The sequence below is a fragment of the Enhydra lutris genome, unplaced genomic scaffold (assembly GCF_002288905.1).
Source record: "Enhydra lutris kenyoni isolate GAN:26980312 unplaced genomic scaffold, ASM228890v2 scaffoldscaffold24, whole genome shotgun sequence".
In the NCBI taxonomy this organism is placed as follows: domain Eukaryota; kingdom Metazoa; phylum Chordata; class Mammalia; order Carnivora; family Mustelidae; genus Enhydra; species Enhydra lutris.
The window spans coordinates 20,924,642-20,945,726 of record NW_019154108.1 but is presented as its reverse complement, the minus strand read 5'-3'; the positions used below and the strand labels follow the sequence as shown (position 1 = coordinate 20,945,726).

At 34.5% G+C, this 21,085-nt stretch overlaps 1 protein-coding gene across 2 annotated transcripts in view; it reads left to right on the top strand.

The window, feature by feature from the left end:
- The window catches only part of LOC111150716 (tRNA methyltransferase 1 like), a 53,327-nt gene that overhangs the window by 7,186 nt on the left and 25,056 nt on the right, over positions 1-21,085 (top strand). For both annotated transcript variants that reach the window (XM_022508268.1, XM_022508267.1), the window contains exons 4-10: positions 1,884-1,948; positions 3,617-3,746; positions 5,902-6,022; positions 6,681-6,760; positions 9,878-10,127; positions 10,530-10,742; positions 12,811-13,001. In XM_022508268.1, the coding sequence (XP_022363976.1) occupies positions 1,884-1,948; positions 3,617-3,746; positions 5,902-6,022; positions 6,681-6,760; positions 9,878-10,127; positions 10,530-10,742; positions 12,811-13,001 (1,050 nt within the window). The remainder of the gene's footprint in view (positions 1-1,883; positions 1,949-3,616; positions 3,747-5,901; positions 6,023-6,680; positions 6,761-9,877; positions 10,128-10,529; positions 10,743-12,810; positions 13,002-21,085) is intronic.

Sequence of the window (21,085 nt, the reverse complement as noted above, 5' to 3'; positions counted from 1 at the left end):
GTAAGAATATTCACTGCAGCGTATACTTAGTGACAAAAACTTGAAACTAAAATAAAAACAGGTTGGTTGACTATAATATGGTGTTACATACCATGAAATATTATGCCACCATTGTAAAGAGTATATATTAGATCTATACTAGCTTATTTGGAAGGATTTCTATGAAAAACTGCTATTGCATGTGTGTTGAGAGGAGAGTTTATGATACTTCATATGGATAAAAAAAAAAACTCTGCCCTCAAAGCCCTAAATATCCATCTTAAACATATGCATACTTGTATATGAATTTGTGAGCATAGGTGTTGCTAAATGTGGTTATCTGGAGTTTTAACCCCAGGAAAGAATTTTCTTAGTAGTATTGGTAAAAGGTTATCACTAGTCACTTAGAGAAAAGGGAATTAGAGACTAAATTAGAGGCCATCCTGTCTTTTATATTTAATTATTTTTAAGAATGTACGTAAATCATGTCTTTTTATCAAAAAAGAAAGGTCTCATTTTAGTTAAAAAGTTCTTTTTGTATTCTTTATTTAAGTCATTGTTTAACCTTTAGGTTAGTCTTTGTCTTCCCAATTATTTTCATCTCTTAAAAGGCTCATGGCATTTCTTTACTTTCTTAAGTACATTAAGTTGTTGGATTTTTTTTCACATGGTGATGGTCTGATACATGGCGAGTATCACAGATTTTGTTTTAGCAAGCAGGTCTCAAAGTAATTTGCAAATATGTTTAAGGTAGAAGCAACAAGACCTGCTGAAGGAATAGAAGTAAGATGTGAGGGGAAAATAGCCAAGAATGCGTGGGCCTGAGACTTGAACAGCTGTAAGAATGGTGGTATCCTTTACTGAACAGAGAAGACTGCTTGAGGACCAGGTATGGGGGGAAAAGGCCAAGCCTGCAGATTGAGGCATGTGAACGTTTAGATGCATCTCCTGGAGATGTCAAGTAGCATGTCTAGATAAGAATTTTGAGTTTGGGGGAAAGGTTGGGGCTAGAGATACACGTTTGGGAATTGTCAGAATATAAATGGTATTTAAAGCCATGGATTGGATGGGATAGCCATAGGAGTACATATCAATGGAGAAAAAAGAAGTTACTGCATCCTGGGATACTCCATATGTACAAGTAAGAGAAACAATTAGATGCAAGGTATGAGAAGAAAGGAGCTGGAGATCACTTACAGTTAGGACAACTGGAAGGCATCATCATTCATTTAAAAAATAAAAAAGAGACCTGGTCCAAGAGGAAATGATATTTTTAGTCCTTGACAGATTTTGAAATACTGACCAGATAACCCAGTCGTACATCCTCAGCAGGCAATCAGAAAGAGAGATCTGGTCCTCAGAAAGGAGATAGTAACTAGACCTAGAATTTGGAATTCCTTCCCCCAGGGGAGATAGTTGCAACCATAAAGGGCATTTAGCCTTTTATGTAGCCCTCAAGCCTATAGAAGAATCTACTCTTTAGAGTGGAAGAGAGGGAAGAGGATGCATGAAGAAGGTTAAGAAGGATGAGAGAGAGCTAAGTGCCTTCTCATGAAGAAGAGGCTGTGTAGCGGCAAGTATATTATGAGGCAGAGAAGGTGAAGCCTAATAAAAAGTCACAATGTCAGAGAATAGATGATAAAATTGAATCCCAAAGAAGCTAAATGACCAATCAAGGTAACACATAGTCTTGGCAGAACCAGAATTCAAACCTGGATATCATACATTTGTTTTTGTACTATGTGTTACATAACAAATATATAAAACTAAGTCTCATTCAAATAAACTATGACCTTTTAAATAAGAATCCCAGTTACTCTTATAAAATAAAATTTGCTAATAATTTTTAATGGTAATTGAATATTTAATGAACTGATATGACAACCAGCGATTCTTCACTTTAGGTTACAGGATGTGCATCTGTCACTTACCTTGTCGACCAGTGAAACCAAACATTATTGGAGAACAGGTAATGAGATGTGAGATTTATTCTTAAATTTAGCCCTCTTTAAAGAAAGCAGAATTTTTACCTGGCTTTAAGGTTGTGGGCACATTGGACAGTGAGGTTTACTTTAAGATTTTGTGTCTGAGTGCTTTCAGATTATCATGGTAGGAAAAAAACATGAATTATATGAAAAAAAGAGTTACTGTATTGAACTTTTCATTTTTCAGTTTTTAATTTTATTCAGATAAATTTTTCTCTTGTGGTTTCAAAACAAAAGTTAACCTATTTACTAATTGTGGAATGGAGAATTTAAATAAAAAGTAATATTTTTCTTTTAAAATAAATTGATTATGGGATAAGAGCCTTCAATTTCTGTGATTCAGTTAACTATCTTAGTATGTCAATTCATATTTACCTTCTCTATCCTCTTTTAATCTATCAAAGGACAGAATTAAGAAACTTTCTGAAACCTTAATAATTGCTTAGAAGTACTAATGTCCCTTTTTAGGATACATTTAACTTTTGGGGAATACAAACTACAAAATAGTTTTTTATAGTACTATCTTGGATGCATATTAGCTTAAGAAGTCCTCATTATTAATTTTTTTTCGGGCCACTAAAAAGAGTAAAGTGCTGGGGAGAAAAAAAACAAACATTTCTTAAGCAGGGGTCAGGACAATGGTTGGTCCATCAACCCTATCCAGGACATTTTGAATGAGATGACAACAGTACCAATGTGTAATGTTTTCACCTGTTCTTTACTTGCTGTTTGATCCCAAGTAAATAGGAGGTAGAAGCTCTAAGGGTAAAAGGTATCAAAAATAGAAAAAAGCCATTGGAATAATCTCTTTATTCTCAGCTAAATGAGAAATTACAAAGTGAAAATTTTTTACTTGGACTATTAGTCTTTTTATTACATTTCTAACATTCAGTGGTATGCCGAAACTAGCCCATATTTCTAGAAATCTTGAAAGTTGGTTGTTAAACATGGCCATCATTAAAAATTAAATTGTATAAATTTTAAAGTGAATAAATTATATTATAAACAAAGGTAATGAGTACTCCAATCTCATTATTTCCTATTACTTATTTTACTATTGTCGGCGCCATATACATATATATGTATAACATATATATAATATATTATATATTTATATTATATATTATATTTATTATATCTGCATGGCAGCCATGCTCTCTAGTTAGATATTACACATCTCTTCCCAAATTCACATTCAGTGATTTCCCATCAGTAGCTTGAAATCTGTCACAATTGTAGCTTTCTGTTGGCCGTGGTAGAGTACACATACCACAGAAAGCTGCAAACAGTATAAATCAGGACTTTATCTTCCTGGAAAAGAATTGTTACTCACCTACTAATACAGTTCTGCTAATTTTATGCCATTTTTATAAGTGCTACTTATAGAAAGTAGGGTACAGTTATATGCTGACTAGAATGAATGGGAAAAACAAATTAAATTTGTGGTCTATTATAAAGTAAGTAAAAAGCAAACATAAATGTAGATAAGGAAGTAAAGATCCCTTTGAAGTCCCATGGCAATATTAATACTGTTTTCTACATCATTAAACTCATGACACACTAACATACTTAAATTTGCAATCTTAGTAAACTTCTATTTCATTGTCTTAGTAACTTATCTGTACATTTAAATTAAATACTCTGTTTGATAGATATCCAGTAAAATGGGCGCCCATTATCATTGTATCATTTGTTCAGCAACAATCACCAGAAGGACGGATATGCTGGGACATGTTAGGCGACATGTGAATAAAGGAGAGACGAAATCCAGGTATATTGCTGGTAAGTTGAGCAATCTCATTAACATATGTTGATAAGTAAATCCTTAAACAATGATCGCGTTATTCTTTTCACACATCAGGGAGATAAAATACAGGGATTTAACCAAATCATTTAGTTAACTATTAATCCATTATGTCAGGTTTCATTTTCTTTCTGTAAGGCTCCCAACAACATTTAACTGTCCTCAGTTTAACAAATATATTTAATGTGGGTAGAAAAAGTGATTGATGCCAAAGTAAATATACGTGTGTGTGTGTATTTATATATATATATATATATATATATATATATATATATATATATATATTTTTATATAAGTCAGCCACCTAACTGACTGAGCCACCCAGGCACTCCTAAATATAGGTATCTTAACAGAAGATTATAGATAGCTATGTTATACTTACTGTTGAAAACACTGGAAAAAGGAGTTATATAAAGACCATTTATTCTCCTGAAGTAATATCAGGTTATTAATAGCTTGTTATTAGTGAGGCAGCCCTTCTTAAGAAAAGAATTAATGGGACGCCTGGGTGGCTCAGTCCGTTAAGTGTCTGCCTTTGGCTCGGGTTGTGATCTCAGGGTCCTGGGATCGAGTCCCAGATTGAGCAACTTGCGCAGCAGGGAGCCTGCTTCTCCCTCTGCCTGCCCCTCCACCCACTTGCACATGCACATGCGCACACTCTCTCTCTCTCTCTCTCTCACAAATAAATAAATAAAATCTTTAAAAAAAAAAAAAAGAATTAAGACCTCATGCCCTAAGGCATCCATTGTATGTAATGAATTAATTTCTCTCATATACATCTAGAATGGTGATTATGTACTTTTCTTTCAAGAATTGAAAAAAATAGTCACTGAAATAATTTTCTATAGAGCTTAATTGCTGGTAGAATCTGGTTTGAGAAAGGCTGATCTTGTGAGATAAGTCACATGCCACTTTGGTGGGTGTAGAAGAATATAAAAAACACTAGGGAATGTTAACTATGATTTGGCATTGTAAAAAGGGAAGTACGGTTGCCATGTAGTTAACATTCTGATTTTAATACTATCAAGAAAGCCAAACACGGGCACCTGGGTGGTTCAGTGGGTTAAGCCTCTGCCTTCGGCTCTGGTCATAATCTCAGGGTCTCCTGGGATCAAGCCCCACTTCAGGCTCCCTGCTCAGCACGGAGCCTGCTTCCCCTCTCTCTCTGCCTGCCTTTCTGCCTACTTGTGATCTCTGTCAAATAAATAAATCTTTAAAAAAAAAAAGAAAAAGAAAGCCAAACATAAAGACTCTATTTTTCCCCACACATAATATATATGTCTCATTCCTAAAATATTTAAAATATACATACACAAATACATCAGTAGTTCATTTGGGCTTATAGCTAAATGATTCTAATATATACAAAATGTAGGATCTTTTTTTTACCCATTACTTTATACCCAATTTAATATAATTTTGTGTTTTACAGTTGTAGTTATAAGAAAGTATTCTGAAATCCAGCATGTTCTGGAAGTCTAGTGATTCTTTGTCATCCATGATGGCTTGTGGAATGAAACAGAGATACTAACTTTATAACCATTATATCACAGTAAGATATATTTAGCAGCCAATCTATGTAAACACAGTATATTGGTTGATGAACAATAAAGGCTTTTTAGGATTTTTTTTTAAGATTTTATTGATTTGTCAGAGAGAGAAAGTGCACAAGCAGAGGGAGCAGCAGGCAGAGGGAGAAGCAGACCTCCCACTGAGCGAGGAGCCCAATGTGGAACTCAATCCCAGGACCCTAGGATCATGATCTAAGCTGGAGGCAAACGCTTAAACTGACTGACCCACCCAGGAGTCCTGAATTTTTTTTCCCCAAATTTTGTTTTATTTTAAGCTTATTGTTCTTAGCTAGGGTTATAATACAGATATTTTGATGTTCAAGGCAGGTAAGATTTAACTTAATAAACTTTAATTCCCCAAATACTTAATTGAGTGCTACTCTTTCCTAGAGACAGTACTGAATAAATCAGTTTTGGGTTGTTTTTCTTTTTCCATTATTTACTCAATTGATTACATTAACAAAATATTAAAATGAAAAGTTACTTCTTTTAATGTGTATTGTTTTGGATATTTAGAATTATTTTGTATTTCACTGGAAATCTTTTTTTTTTTTCATTTTAGCTTCTGCAAAACCACCTAATGAAATTTTGAAAGAGGCAGACACAGATGTACAAGTTTGTCCTAACTATTCTATACCTCAAAAAACAGATTCCTATTTTAATCCCAAAATGAAACTAAACCGGTAAGATAAATTGGGAAAAGGTTATGGGATGTTTCAAATTATAACAAATGTACCTTCTCTTAATCTTATGTTCTAATACAGTGAAATTTAAAACTAGGTACAGAATGAAAGTCATCTGTTTTAGTATTTTCTTAGAATGATTGTTTTCTTTTATCCTACCAAACTAATGTTTTTCTCAGAGAGTAAAATAGTACTTTTGTGGGCAAGTTTTATTTATGCAATCATTATTCAGGGTGAATGCTTGTTTATAGAACCCAAGTAGATTGATAGTTTAATTTCACAAATGTTTACTTCTTATACTAAGGTAAGGAATATATTACTAGGTCTTCCTTTAAAACAGGTAGTATAGTAAATAGGAACCCCAATTCTCTTTTTTTTTTTTTTTTTTTTTTTTTGAGAGTGTGAGCCTGAGGTGGGGGAAGAGGCAGAGGGAGAGAGAGAGAGAGAATCCTAAGCAGGCTTCATGCCCAGCTCTGAGCCCTGTGTGGGGCTGATCTCACAAACTTGAGATCATGACCTGAGCTGAAATCAAGAGTTGGATGCTTAACTGACTGAGCCACCCAGGCTCCCCATCTCACTATTCTTCAATAAAGTAAAATCTACAGTGATGAAGCCATGGTACAGTAAAATTATTTCAGATTATTATACTTTCTTTTAGGCAGCTAATATTCTGTACATTGGCTGCTTTGGCTGAGGAAAGAAAACCTTTGGAATGTCTAGATGCCTTTGGAGCCACTGGTAAGTAATGTTTTTTTTGGAACTCCACTTTAATTATCAGCTTTATGCAGTATCTTTTCTTAGAAAATTCATATGGGTATTCTATCTGGCAGAATATTTTGGCATAAAAAATTAAAGACCCAAAGTAAATATTTTTATTGTGGAAAAATTCCAATACATACAAAAGTAGACCATATAATAAATGAGTCCTTTGCTATCTATCACTCACTTCAAAAATTATCAACTTATGCTTGTTCTTGTAGCTATATCCCATGCACTTTTCCCTCATACCTCCTTCTACCATCCTCATCCCCATTATTTTGATACAAATCACTGATACGTCATTTGATCTGTAAATATTTCAGTTGGTTCTCTGAAAGATAAGGATTTTTAAAAAAGAAAACCATGATACCGTTATCACATCTTAAAAAATTAAGTCAATATCAAATGTTTTAATATCAAATGTTAAATATGCCCAATTACCTGTTTTTTTTTTAAATCAAGCAGGGATTCAAATAAAGACTATATATTTCATTGTTTGATATTTCTAAATCTCTTTTTAATCTATATTCACTTCCATCATTTTGTTTTTGTGTGATAATTATTTGTTGACATGTAGCTTGTTTGCCTTATAGACTTTTCCAGAGTCTAGATTTTTGCTAATGGTATCTCCATGGTTTGTATAACATGTTCCTCTGTCCCTTGTATTTCTGTTAATTGGTAGTTGGATTTTCAGGTCTGATCAGTTTCAGATAGGGTTTTTTTTTTTTTGTTTTTCCAAGAATACTGGTTCATTACAATCAGGAAATACTTAATGTTTGGTTATCTCTCTTTTTTTGTGATATAATAAACTGCCTAGTCATTAGGCTGTGGGGTGACAGGTAATTTTAAATACTGAGAACATTTTTCCCAAAAGAACTTAACAGTAAAGGAAAGATAATAGGGTAGAAAATTTCTAAGACGTCACCTGAACGTAATTCAAGTCTTTCTTCTTATAGGTCATAGGAGTGTATTTTGGGGAAGTTTGTAGCAAAAGGATGATAGCAGGAATTAGCTCTCCTTTTTAAGTTCCTCTTTGTTGGAAAAGTAGTGGTTAAAAGCAATTTAATATCTTGCATAATCTGATCCCAACCTACTTTTCCAAATTTAATTACCAGCATTTTCCCTTATCCAACCCTTTTTCTTTATTCTTTTTTTTGTCTTTTTTTTTTTTTTAATTACATTTAATCTATTTTACCCATTCCCCAACCCACCTCCCTTCTGGCAACCATCAATTTGTTCTCTGTATTTAAGAATCTGCTTTTTTTTTTCTTTGTTAATTTTGTTTCTTAAATTCCACATAGGAGTGAAATTGTATTTGCCTTTCCCTGTCTATTTCACTTAGCATTATACTCTCTAGGTCCATCCATGTTGTTGCAGTTGGCCAAGATTTCATTCTTTTTTATGGCTGAATAATGTTCCATTGTGTATATGTACTCTTCTTTATTCATCTATCAATAGATACTTGAGTTGCTTCTATATCTTAGCTATTGTAAATAATGCTGCAGTAAACATAGGGAAGCATGCATCTTTTTGAATTATTTTCATTTTCTTTGGGTAAATACCCAGTAGTAGAATTACTGGATCATATGGTAATTCTATTTTTATTTTTTTGAGGAAACTCCATACTGGTTCCCACAGTGGCTGCACCAATTTACACTCTCACTAACAGTGAGTGAGGGTTCATTTTTCTTTGCATCCTCACCAACACTTGTCTTTTTGATTCTAGCCATTCTCGTAGGTGCAAGGGTGATATCTCATTGTTTTGATTTACATTTTACTCATGATTAGTGATATTGAGCATATTTTCATGTGTCTGTTGGCCATCTGTATATCTTCTTTGGACTCTTAACCATCTTCATCCAACTCTTCCACCCTCTACCCTCCCCCTGCCCTACCTCTGGCAACCTACAAATCTGATCTTGTTTCTATGAGTTTGGTTTTTTTAGAGACCACATATAAGTGAGATCATAACAGTATTTGTCTTTCTCTGACTTACTTCACTTAACATAGTGCCCCCAGTGGTCCATCCATGATGTCACAAGTGGCAGGATTTTCTTCCTTTTTATGGCTTAATAGTATGTGTGTGTGCATATGTCACATTTCTTCATCCATCTGTGGACACTTAGGTTGTTTCCTTGTCTTGGCTATTATAAATAATGCTGCAATGAACTACTCTTTTTTCACCTGAGATCATCAAAGCTAATGTCTGAGCTTTTCAGTCCTTTCGTGTAATGTTCCCTTGTAAACTTGTATCAGTTCATAGCAGTCAGTTTGCATGCTTCCCCATCTCTAAAATGTGAATGTTAGAACTAATCACAGGCTTATTATGAGAACCTGAAAATATTTGTAAAGACCATGGCACATAGTGGATGTTAAATATTTACATTTATGAGACGTATGAGTGGAGAAGATGGTCAATGCTTTTAGTACATAGAGGGTTTTCTAATACACAGTGGCTGGGCCTGTGGCACCTCTCCCATATTGTAACAGATGTTGCTCGTGGCACTAATCCAGTAGGTCTAGAAAGCCTGTGAGGAAAGGCTTTCTTGGTCTGAATTCTTGATCATTTGCTTACATGTACAAAGTTGTTCTGTTTAATTCACAATGATGCTGTTGTACAGTGTGTGAAAAATGTTAGTCCACTAAAGTTGTTTTCGTATTTTGGTGCATTAGGTAAACTTCAGCAGGAGGAGTTTCAGCTTCCCATCCCCCAGGCTGAGTAACTCCACCCTTACTCATATTGTATGTTGGGTTTCTCTGTAAGATTTTGTTTGAAAAAAGCATTCCGTTGTAAGAAATTTTAACAAAAGAAAACCTGTTCCCCCAAATAAAGAACAAACGTGATTATTTTATTTGACTAGGGGTTTCAGAAAAGTTTTAGAAGTATTAATGGAAATCTGTTAAACACATTTTGTGTGTGTATGGTAACTTTTCTTCAGAGGCTTTGTAGTGAGAAAGTAAAAAAAAAATATTTATGACAATATTAAGATTTTGAAACAATATGGTTTTGGTTTTATAAAATATTTATTATTATATACTGTTTTATTCTTTAATTACTATAATTTAAAATTCCTTTTCCTTCACATTTCTCCTAAGGGATAATGGGATTACAATGGGCAAAACATCTTGGAAGTGCAGTTAAGGTTACAATTAATGACTTGAATGAAAACTCTGTGACACTGATTCAGGAGAATTGCCAGTTAAACAAATTGAAAGTGGTGGTGGACAGTAAGGAAAAGGAAGAGAGTGATGCTATTCTTGAAGAAGGAGAGGAAAACCTTGGTAATATTAAGGTGACCAAAATGGATGCCAATGTACTGATGCATCTGAGATCCTTTGATTTCATGTAAGTGGCAAAAAATTTGCTGTGTTACTTTGTGTGTGTGTGTGTGTGTGTGACTTTCTAAACTGGCCCAGATTTTTGGAGGGGGGATAAAAAGACTGTTGTTGTTTACTTATTTGCATTAATAGTTTTTTTCATTGGCATAAGAAATTCAATAAGAACATTTTCTAGCATTTGAAATACAATTCCTAGGCATGACAGTTTTCCTATAAGCCTGATTCATTTTTATAATTGATGTATCATGTGATCGTTTTATTACTTAATTTAAAAACAGGACTGTATATTTAAAACAGATTTGTAAAGTACTTTTGAATCCATGGCATTTTTTCATTAGACTTAATGACAGTGGTATCATTTTGATTACTAGTATGATTTTAAATAAATGTGTATTCCTTCTCATTTTAGACATCTAGACCCTTTTGGAACATCCGTGAACTATCTAGATTCTGCGTTCAGAAATATAAGAAACCTTGGCATTGTGTCAGTGACTTCTACAGATATCAGTTCTTTATACGCCAAGGCACAGCATGTTGCCCGGCGTCACTACGGCTGTAATATTGTCCGAACTGAGTATTACAAGGAACTAGCGGCCAGAATTGTTGTAGCTGCAGTGGCAAGGTACCTGACTGGCGACCACATTCCTCATATGTTTGGTTGTATGACAGAGATAATATTACAAAAAGTGCCAGTTGCGTTTTTCAAAATATGCACAAAGTCCAAATTCCGTATTCATGTCTAGAATCTTGATTTGTTTGGTAACCTTATGTTTCTTTTATAATTAGATTTAAAAGTTTTGTCCCTAAAATAGTTTACTCTCCAATTAAAAGTTTTATTAAAATAGTTTAAGGAAGAAGAGATAAAAATGAAAGGAAACCTTCAAATCAGTTATTTTTTAACAATGTAGGTTAGATGGGGGATAGCACCGTGAAAAGAAAAAGCAAAGGCTGTTTTTAGATTTACAAAAAATCGGGAAGGGGGTGGTTTTATATTTATTTATTTATTTTTAAGTAGGCTCCATGCTGGGCATGGAGCTCCCAACACAGGGCTTGAACTGAAGATCCTGAGATTGAGACCTAAGCTTAGATCAAGAGTAAGACACTTAACTGATTAGCCACCTAGGTGCCCCGAAAAATTTTGGGGTTTTTTATTTGTCATTGTTTTTAAGATTTTATTTATTTGTTTGTTTGTTTATTTTAGAGAGGTGGTAGAGAGAGAGTTCGAGCAGGGGGAAGAGCAGAGGGAGAAAAAAATCTCAAGCAGACTCTGCACCAAGTATGGAGCCCAATGCGGGGCTCAATCCCATGACCTGAGCCAGAATCGAAAGTTGGAGCTCAACCAACTGAGCCACCTCAGCACCCCAAAAATCGTTTTATTTCTGTTTCATCTCCTTTCTTTACATAGTTTGAATAAAATGATGGCTTATGGGGTACCTGGCTAGCTCAATCGATGGAGCATGTAACTCTTGATCTCAGAGTTGTTGAGTTCAAGCTTTGGGTGTAGAGATTACTAAAACAAAAATAAAAATAAACATAAATTTTAAGTGATGGTTTGTAAACTTGATTCTGCAAAATGATCTTACCTATAAAACAAAAAGTTCTGTTTTTCATCAGGATTTCTAAGGAGTTAAAGAAAGGCTTTTTTTTTTTTTTTAAGCTTTTTATTTATTTATTTGACAGACAGAGATCACAAGTAGGGAGAGAGGAAGGGAAGCAGGCCTCCTGCCAAGCAGAGAGCCCGATGTGGGGCTCAATCCCAGGACCCTGGGATCATGACCCTAGCCGAAGGCAGAGACCTAACCCACTGAGCCACCCAAACACCCCCTTTTGTTTTTTTGAGCACCCACTTTATTCAGAACATTATGCTTGAAGAATAGTATAATATTATATAAATTGAACCTGAGAGTATAGCTAATGCATGATCAGCCAGTTCATTCACTAGCCTCAACATTGGGTTCACAACATTTAGAATGAAGTTCCTACCTCAACATAATACAGATTATTAGGCTTCGTATACCTTTGCCAGTATTTCTAATTATTGGAAAACTCTGATATCCAGTGTGTATACATGCTAAGGACCTATTGTGTATACTTAGAAATGTTTACAACGTAATATCAACAAATTGAAATTAATACATATGAACTGAATTTAGTATATATAACTGCAGAGGGAAAACTAAGTACATAAATGGTATATCAATTAGAATTTAATCCAGAAGTCTATAAAATTAATAGTGGCAAAAACTTCACCTATTCATTTTTCACTGAGCATTCAGCACATACCAACCTGCATGTAGTTAGTCCTCAATAATCATTGTTTGGAAGAACTGTTATAGAAAAAAGTAGGTAAAAAGAGAGAAGGGTGGTGGTGAGGACAAGAAAAAAAGTGACACTGAAAATCAGAGGGTGTAGTCTTACTGAGAGGATACCATAATGGAAAATGTCTAGTTACTGAAGATTCTCCCAAGCATCCTTTATTACCTGTGTTTCAGTTTGTGTAAAAGTTACAGTAATGATCTTTTAAAAACACTACTATTAAGAATTGAACTGTCCAAAAAAAAAAAAGTGGAACTTTTCCTTTTTTTCCCATAACCCATCCATGGTTTCCTGTCCAGGTTAGTATTATCAGTATAATGCCAAACAAAGAAAAATGATAAGCCCCCAAAATAACTTTAAAAATTTCTTTCCAGAGCTGCAGCCCGATGTAACAAAGGCATTGAAGTACTCTTTGCAGTGGCTCTGGAACATTTTGTGTTAGTTGTTGTGAGAGTTTTGAGGGGGCCTACCTCTGCAGATGAAACAGCTAAGAAGATTCAGTACCTGATCCATTGTCAGTGGTGTGAAGAGAGAATTTTTCAGAAGGATGGTAATATGGTAGAAGGTAAATTCAAGTTTCTCTTGACTGTATATTGTGCTTACGTATAAGCCTCCAATGAATAAGTCTTTATCACATCCCTAATTACACATATTGTTGTCCTTTGGTTTTAAAGATTACAGTGCTAACTTTATTTCCTATACTGGATTTCCTTTCATCAACAGACAAGACATTCGTGTGAGTTTATTAAAGTTATTTACTCGTACTGTACAATTTATGCTCTCTAGCTCTGCCGTCTATTGAAACATCTAAAAATAACTTAGTTTCCACTGTCACTAATTTTAGGAACATAAGTCAGATGACCTCTTTGTCTAGGGTGTTTCAAATCACTAATTTTATAAAAGTAATTATCATGTTTCTGGCTTAATATAAAAACCATCAGTTATAAAATTCCTTCAGTAAACATTTACTGAGCCTCTACTATATGCCAGGCGTGGGGATCAAAGAAAAAGATGAGGCTTATGCCCTCCTAGAGTTGTTTCTCTTTTGCTTTTCTGGGGCATAGAAATAGATGTTCATTGTTTTCTATTAGATTCTTGGCATGTTTTAATACGGATTTTTAAGAACTCTTACTAGAGTTTAACCCTTGTGATATGAGTTGCAAGTATTTTTTCCTCTTGTGACTTCAGTTGACATCTGTTGTTTGTTTTTTTTTAATCTTTCATATGGAGAAGTTTTTTGTTGTTGCTGTTTTAAAGTTAATTTAGTTTTCTTTTATGTATTCTGGATTTTGTCTGTAGTTAGAATTTTTGTGTTTCTGTATTCAGGGTAGGTTATGTTTTATTGAATAATTCACCTTTCTCCTAATGTGAGAATACCATCTCTTCCTTATACTAAAGAATATATTTGAGTTTCTTCCTGGATTTTCTGTTCTGTTCCATGGTTGAATATCTATTCATACACCTTTACCACACTGTTTTGATTACAGAGGATCTTTAGTGTTTAATATCTGTTACAGCAGTCCCTTTTCAAAGCTCTGTTTTCAGAGTGTTCCTGATATGGGATCTTCCTTTTCTCTTAGTAAAAGAGTAAATAAAAGGGAGAGTAGGGTATGGACTGGGTGGTTGGGTTATGAACATTGGGGAGGGTACGTGCTACGGTGAGTGCTGTGAAGTATGTAAGCCTGATGATTTACAGACCTATACCCCTGGGGCAAATAATACATTATATGTTAATAAAAAAATTTTTTTAATTTTAAAATAAAAAATAAAAACTGTACTAATAAAGGAAAATAACTGACCAAAAAAAAAAAAAGAGTAAATAAATAGGCCAGCTAGTATTTTAATTTTATTAAATTAAGGAGGATAGATACTATTGTGATTTTAAAATTTCCTAATAACCTAGTATGCTTTTCATTTGTGCAAGTACTTTTGCTATAGTGTTAATTGCTAGTGAGAATGGAAGGCATCCTGTCATCTTCCTTTTAGTTCTCTTTAGTGCTTTCTGAGTCAACCATGGGTCTGAGATACCGATCATTTTTTTATGTTAAGAAAGTATCCTTCATTTCCAGTTGTATTTTAGGACAATGTTGAATTTTGTCATGTATTTTAGCACTTGTGGAGATGATTATGTGGTATTTCTTCTTAGGTCTATTGGTTTGATTAATTGTAATAAAATTTTCCAGTATTGAACCATTCTGCCTTTCTAGAATAAACAACTCTGTCAGGAAGTATTTTCTTAAGATAGATTCTATTTGCTAAGTTTTAAAATTTTGTTTTAGTATTCATAAATGAGATGGTGTATAGTTTCCTTTTTCAGGATTATTTTGATTGGGCTTTGAAATCTGTTTAAACTTCAAAGGAATTTAGAGTTTGGCCCTTTTTTTTTTCCAGTGGTTGGGTACAGACAGGATAGCGTTAGCTTTTCTGAATTATTTACATAGAGTTGAGCCAAGTGGTATCTAATGGTTTTTTTTTTTAACCCCCTTGGTTTCTGTGGTTATCTTCTCTTTTTTAAATTAACACTTGTCCTTTCTGCCTTTTCTCTTGACTGCTTTAGATACTGGTTTATCTGTCCTATTGTTGTTCATTTATTATCTTTCTTAATCTTTTACTTTTGTAGGAGTGAATAAGTATTCCAAAATTTGAATTGTTTTGGGTTTTAAGTAGTTTGATTTCTTGGCATTATAAATGAGGTAATCAGCCTCCCATTTTCCATTTTCCCTTCCTAATTTGTGTTCATTATAGCATTTATATGTTGTTAGAATATGTAACATTGGTATTTTATCTTGCCAATAAAATCTGTACATTAAATGTGTTTAGTACTCATCATCACTTTTTTTGCCATATTTCTTAAATCATCTCTTAGTTTGAGAAATCTGACTTTGAGTTTAGTAAAGAGGGTTCATGGGCAAAATACTCCTTGATTTCTTGCATGTTTAAAACTCACTGCCCATTTGCCCAAGGGCAAAATACTCCTTGATTTCTTGCATGTTTAAAACTCACTTGCATGTTTAAACTCATGTTTAAAGAGTTTAGAGTTTCTTTGAGTTCCTGCCTTGTAAAAGATTTTATGTTGTCATCTGTCACTGAATATTATTGCAAATATTCCTTCTTTTATGTGACATTATTTTGCCTGGCTGCCCAAAGAAATATTAACTTTTGAAGTCCAGTAACTTTACTAGGGTATAGCTTTTTAGGATAAGTTTTCCTAAATCATGGTGTACCCCTTCAGAATTTCAAATCATCGTTCATTTCAAGAGGATTTTCTTAAATATTTATTTAATTCTGATATTTGTCTTGCCTTTGTATTATTATGCCTATCTATGATAGATCTCCTCAGCCTGTCTTTAACTATTATTCTATCTCCAGAAATGTTCAGACAGATTTGTAATTGTTTTATCTTCTTCATCTATAACCCTTTTACCATTATGAAATGTCCATCTTTATCTCTCTGTTATTTATCTGAACGGATATATTATCTGATATTAATATAAACACCACCTTGTAGTTACTATTGACATAATATTTTTCTCATCCTATTACTTTCAATCCATAAATGTCTTCTTGGAACTTACTTTTTTATCCATTCTCATCATGTCTGCCTTTTGAGGAGAGTTTTAGACAGTTCCTACTAAATGTCATTATTGAAATGGTTGACTTTATGTCAGCTCTTTTGCTATTTGTTTTTATGTCTTTTATGCCTATTTCTTGTTCTGTTTCACCTTTGTTGCCTTTTTAAATCTTAGACATATTTTTAGTGTGTCATTTTAATTCCTCTGCTGATTTTTTTGCTATATATTTTTTAGTTATTTTCTTAATGGTTTCTCCAGGGATTATAGTATGCACCTTTAACTTACCTTGAACTACCTCAGGTTAATATTGACTGAAGACTGGCAAAAGCTAGCAACTTTGCTTTAATGTAATTCTATTTTTCTCTTCCCATGTAGACTATTTTTGCCATATGTTAATTATATATATAGTGACCCAATCCAACAATATAGTATTTATTTTTAAAATATTCTTACAATTTTCAAAGAATTTAAGACAGGAGAAGTGAGCATATATACACACACACACACACACACACACACACACATATATATCTGTTACAGTTACCACATAATTTCCTTTCCAGTGCTCTTTAGTCCTAACTTTGGATTCAAGTTACTCTATTTCATTTCCTTTCAACCTAAAGAACCTACTTTAATATTTCTGTAACAAACTCTCCCACTTTTTACTTATCTGGTGATATTTTTATTTCACCTTCCTTTTTTTTTATTAATTATTTTTATTAACATGTAACGTACTATTTGCCCCAGGGGTACAGGTCTGTGAATCATCAGGCTTACACACTTCACAGCACTCACCATATCACATACCCTCCCCAATGTCCATAACCCAACAATGCTTTGCATACCCTCCTACCCCCAGGAACCCTCAGTTTGTTTTCTGAGATTAAGAGTCTGTTATGGTTTGTCTCCCTCCCAATCCCATCTTGTTTGATTTATTCTTTTCCTACCCCCCCAAGCCCCCCACCTGCCCTCTCAACTTCATCATATCAGGGAGATCATATGATAATTGTCTTTCTCTGATTGACTTATTTCACTCAGCATAATACCCTCTAGTTCCATCTACGTCATTGCAAATGGCAAGATATCATTTCTTTTGATGGCTGCATAGTATTCCATTGTGTATATATACCACATCTTCTTTATCCATTCATCTGTCGATGGACATCTAGGTTCTTTCCATAGTTTGGCTATTGTGGACATTGCTGCTATAAACATTCAGGTGCGCATGCCCCTTCAGATCACTACATTTGTATCTTTAGGGTAAATACCCAGTAGTGCTATTGCTGGGTTGTAAGGTAGCCCTATTTTCAACTTTTTGAGGAACCTCCATGCTGTTTTCCAGAGTGGTTGCACCAACCTGCATTCTCACCAACAGTGCAGGAGGGTTCCCCTTTCTCTGCATCCTTTCCAACATCTGTGGTTTCCTGACTTGTTAATTTTAGCCATTCTGATTGGTGTGAGATGGTATCTCATTGTGGTTTTGATTTGTATTTCCCTGATGCTGAGTGATGTTGAGCATTTTTTCATGTGTCTCTTGACCATTTGGATGTCTTCTTCACAGAAATGTCTGTACATGTCCTCTGCCCATTTCTTGATTGGACAATTTGTTCTTTGGGTATTGAGTTTGATAAGTTCTTTATAGATTTTGGATACTGGCCCTTTATCTGATACATCATTTGTGAATATCTTCTCCCATTCTGTCAGTTGTCTTTTGGTTTTGTTGACTGTCTCCTTTGCTGTGCAAAAGCTTTTGATCTTGATGAAGTCCCAATAGTTCATGTTGCCCTGCTTCCCTTGATTTGGCAATGTTCCTAGGAAGAAGGTGCTGCGTCTGAGGTCGAAGAGGTTGCTGCCTGTGTTCTCCTCCAGGATTTTTTTTTTTTTTTTTTTTTTTTTCTCCTCCAGGATTTTGATGGATTCATTTCTCACACTGAGGTCTTTCATCTATTTTGAGTCTATTTTTATGTGTGTTGTAAGGAAATGGTCCAGTGTCATTTTTCTGCATGTGGCTGTCCAGTTTTCCCAACACCATTTGTTGAAAAGACTGTCTTTTTTCCATTGGACATTCTTTACTGCTTTGTCGAAGATGAGTTGATCATAGAGTTGAGAATCTATTTCTGGGCTCTCTATTCTGTTCCATTGATCTATATGTCTGTTTTTATGCCAGTACCATACTGTCTTGATGATGACAGCTTTGTAATAGAGCTTGAAGTCTGGAATTGTGATCCCACCAACTTTGGCTTTCTTTTTCAACATTCCTCTGGCTATTCAGGGTCTTTTCTGATTCCATATAAATTTTAGGATTATTTGTTCCATTTCTTTGAAAAAAATCGATGGTATTTTTAATAGGGATTGAATTAAACATGCAGATTGCTTTAGGTAGCATAGACATTTTCACAGTATTTATTCTTCCGATCCACGAGCATGGAACATTTTTCAATTCTTTGTGTCTTCCTCAATTTCTTTCATGAGTACTTTATAGTTTTCTGAGTACAGAGTCTTTGCCTCTTTGGTTAGGTTTATTTTATTCCTAGGTATCTTACGGTTTTGGGTGCAATTGTAAATGGGATCAACTCCTTAATTTCTCTTTCTTCTGTCTTCTTGTTGGTGTATAGAAATGCAACTGATTTCTGTGCATTGATTTTATATCCTGACACTTCACTGAATTCCTGTACAAGTTCTAGCAGTTTTGGAGTGGAGTCTTTTGGGTTTTCCACATAAAGTATCCGATTGTCTGCAAAGAGTGATAGTTTGATTTCTTTGCTGATTTGGATGCCTTTCATTTCTTTTTGTTGTCTGTTTGCTGAGGCTAGGACTTGTAGTGCTATGTTGAATAGCTGTGGTGATAGTGGACATCCCTGCCATGTTCCTGATCTTAGTGAAAAAGCGCTTAGTTTTTCCCCATTGAGATTGATATTCGCTGTGGGTTTTTCACAGATGGCTTTGATGATACTGAGGTATGTACCCTCTATCCCTACACTTTGAAGAGTTTTGATCAAGAAAGGATGCTGTACTTTGTCAAATGCTTTTTCAGCATCTATCAAGAGTATCATATGGTTCTTGTTCTTTCTTTTATTAATGTATTGTATCATAGTGATTGATTTGCAGATGTTGAACCAACCTTGCAGCCCTGGAATAAATCCCACTTAGTTGTGGTGAATAATCCTTTTAATGTACTGTTGGATCCTATTGGCTAGTATTTTGTGAGAATTTTCACATCTGTGTTCATCAAAGATATTGGTGTGTAATTCTCTTTTTTGATGGGGTCTTTGGTTTTGGGATCAAGGTCAGGCTGGCCTCATAAAATGAGTTTGGAAGTTTTCCTTCCATTTCTATTTTTTGGAAGAGTTTCAGGAGAATAGGAATTAATTCTTCTTTAAATGTTTGGTAGAATTCCTCTGGGAAGCCGTCTGGCCCTGGGCTCTTGTTTTTTGGGAGATTTTTGATGACTGCTTCAATCTCCTTACTGGTTATGGGTCTGTTCAGGTTTTCTGTTTCTTCCTGGTTCAGTTTTGGTAGTTTATATGTCGCTAGGAATGCATCCATTTCTTCCAGATTGTCAAATTTGCTGGCATATAGTTGCTCATAATATGTTCTTACAATTGTTTGCTGGCATATAGTTGCTCATAATATGTTCTTACTATTGTTTGTATTTCTTTGGTGTTGATTGTGATCTCTCCTCTTTCATTCGTGATTTTATTTATTTGGGTCCTTTCTCTTTTCTTTTTGGTAAGTCTGGCCAGGGGTTTATCAGTCTTACTAATTCTTTCAAAGAACCAGCTCTTAGTTTCAATGATTTGTTCTATTGCCCTTTTGGTTTCTGTTTCATTGATTTCTGCTCTGATCTTTATTATTTCTCTTCTCTTGCTGGGTTTAGGCTTTCTTTGTTCTTTCTCCAGCTCCTTTAGGTGTAAGGCTAGGTTGGGTACTTGAGACCTTTCTTGTTTCTGAGAAAGGCTTGTATGGCTATATACTTTCCTTTCAGGACTGCCTTTGCTATGTCCCACAGATTTTGAACAGTTGTGTTTTCATTTTCATTTGTTTCCATGAACTTTTTCAATTCTTTAATTTCCTGGTTGACCCATTCATTCTTTAGTAGGATGTTCTTTAGCCTCCATGTGTTTCCAACTTTGTAGCTTCTAGCTTTGAGTTCTAGCTTCAGAGCATTGTTGTCTGAAAATATGCAGGAAATGATCCCAATCTTTTGGTACTGATTGAGACCAGATTTGTGACCCAGGATGTGATCTATTCTGGAAAATGTTCTATGTGCACTAGAGAGGAATGTGTGTTTTGTTGCCTTGGGATGGAATGTTCTGAATATATCTGTGATGTCCATCTGGTCCATTGTGTCATTTAAAGCTTTTATTTCCTTGTTGATCTTTTGCTTGGATGATCTGTCCATTTCAGTGAGGGGGTGTTAAAGTCCCCTACTATTATTGTATTATTGTCAATGTGTTTCTTTGATTTTGTTATACATAGTTGGCTGCTCCCATGTTAGGGGCATAGATATTTAAAATTGTTAGATCTTCTTGTTGGACAGACCCTTTGAGTATGATATAGTGTCCTTCCTCATCTCTTATTATAGTCTTTGGCTTAAAATCTAATGAATCTGATATAAGGATTGCCACCCCAGTTTTCTTCTGGTGTCCATTAGCATGTTACATTGTTTTCCACCCCATCACTTTAAATCTGGAGGTGTCTTCGGGTCTAAAATGAGTTTCTTATAGGCAGCATATTGATGAGTTTTGTTTTTTTTTCCATTCTGATACCCTGACTTTTGACTGGTGCATTTAGCCCATTTACATTCAGGGTAACTATTGAGAGATATGAATTTAGTACCATTGTATTGCCTGTCAGGTGACTGTTACTGTATATTGTCTCTGTTCCTTTCTGGTCTACTACTTTTAGGCTCTCTCTTTGCTTAGAGGACCCCTTTTAATATTTCCTGTAGGGCTGGTTTGGTGTTTGCAAAATCTTTTCACTTTTGTTTGTCCTGGAAGCTTTTTATCTCTCCTCCTATTTTCAGTGATAGCCTAGCTGGATATAGTATTTTTGGCTGCACGTTTTTCTCATTTAG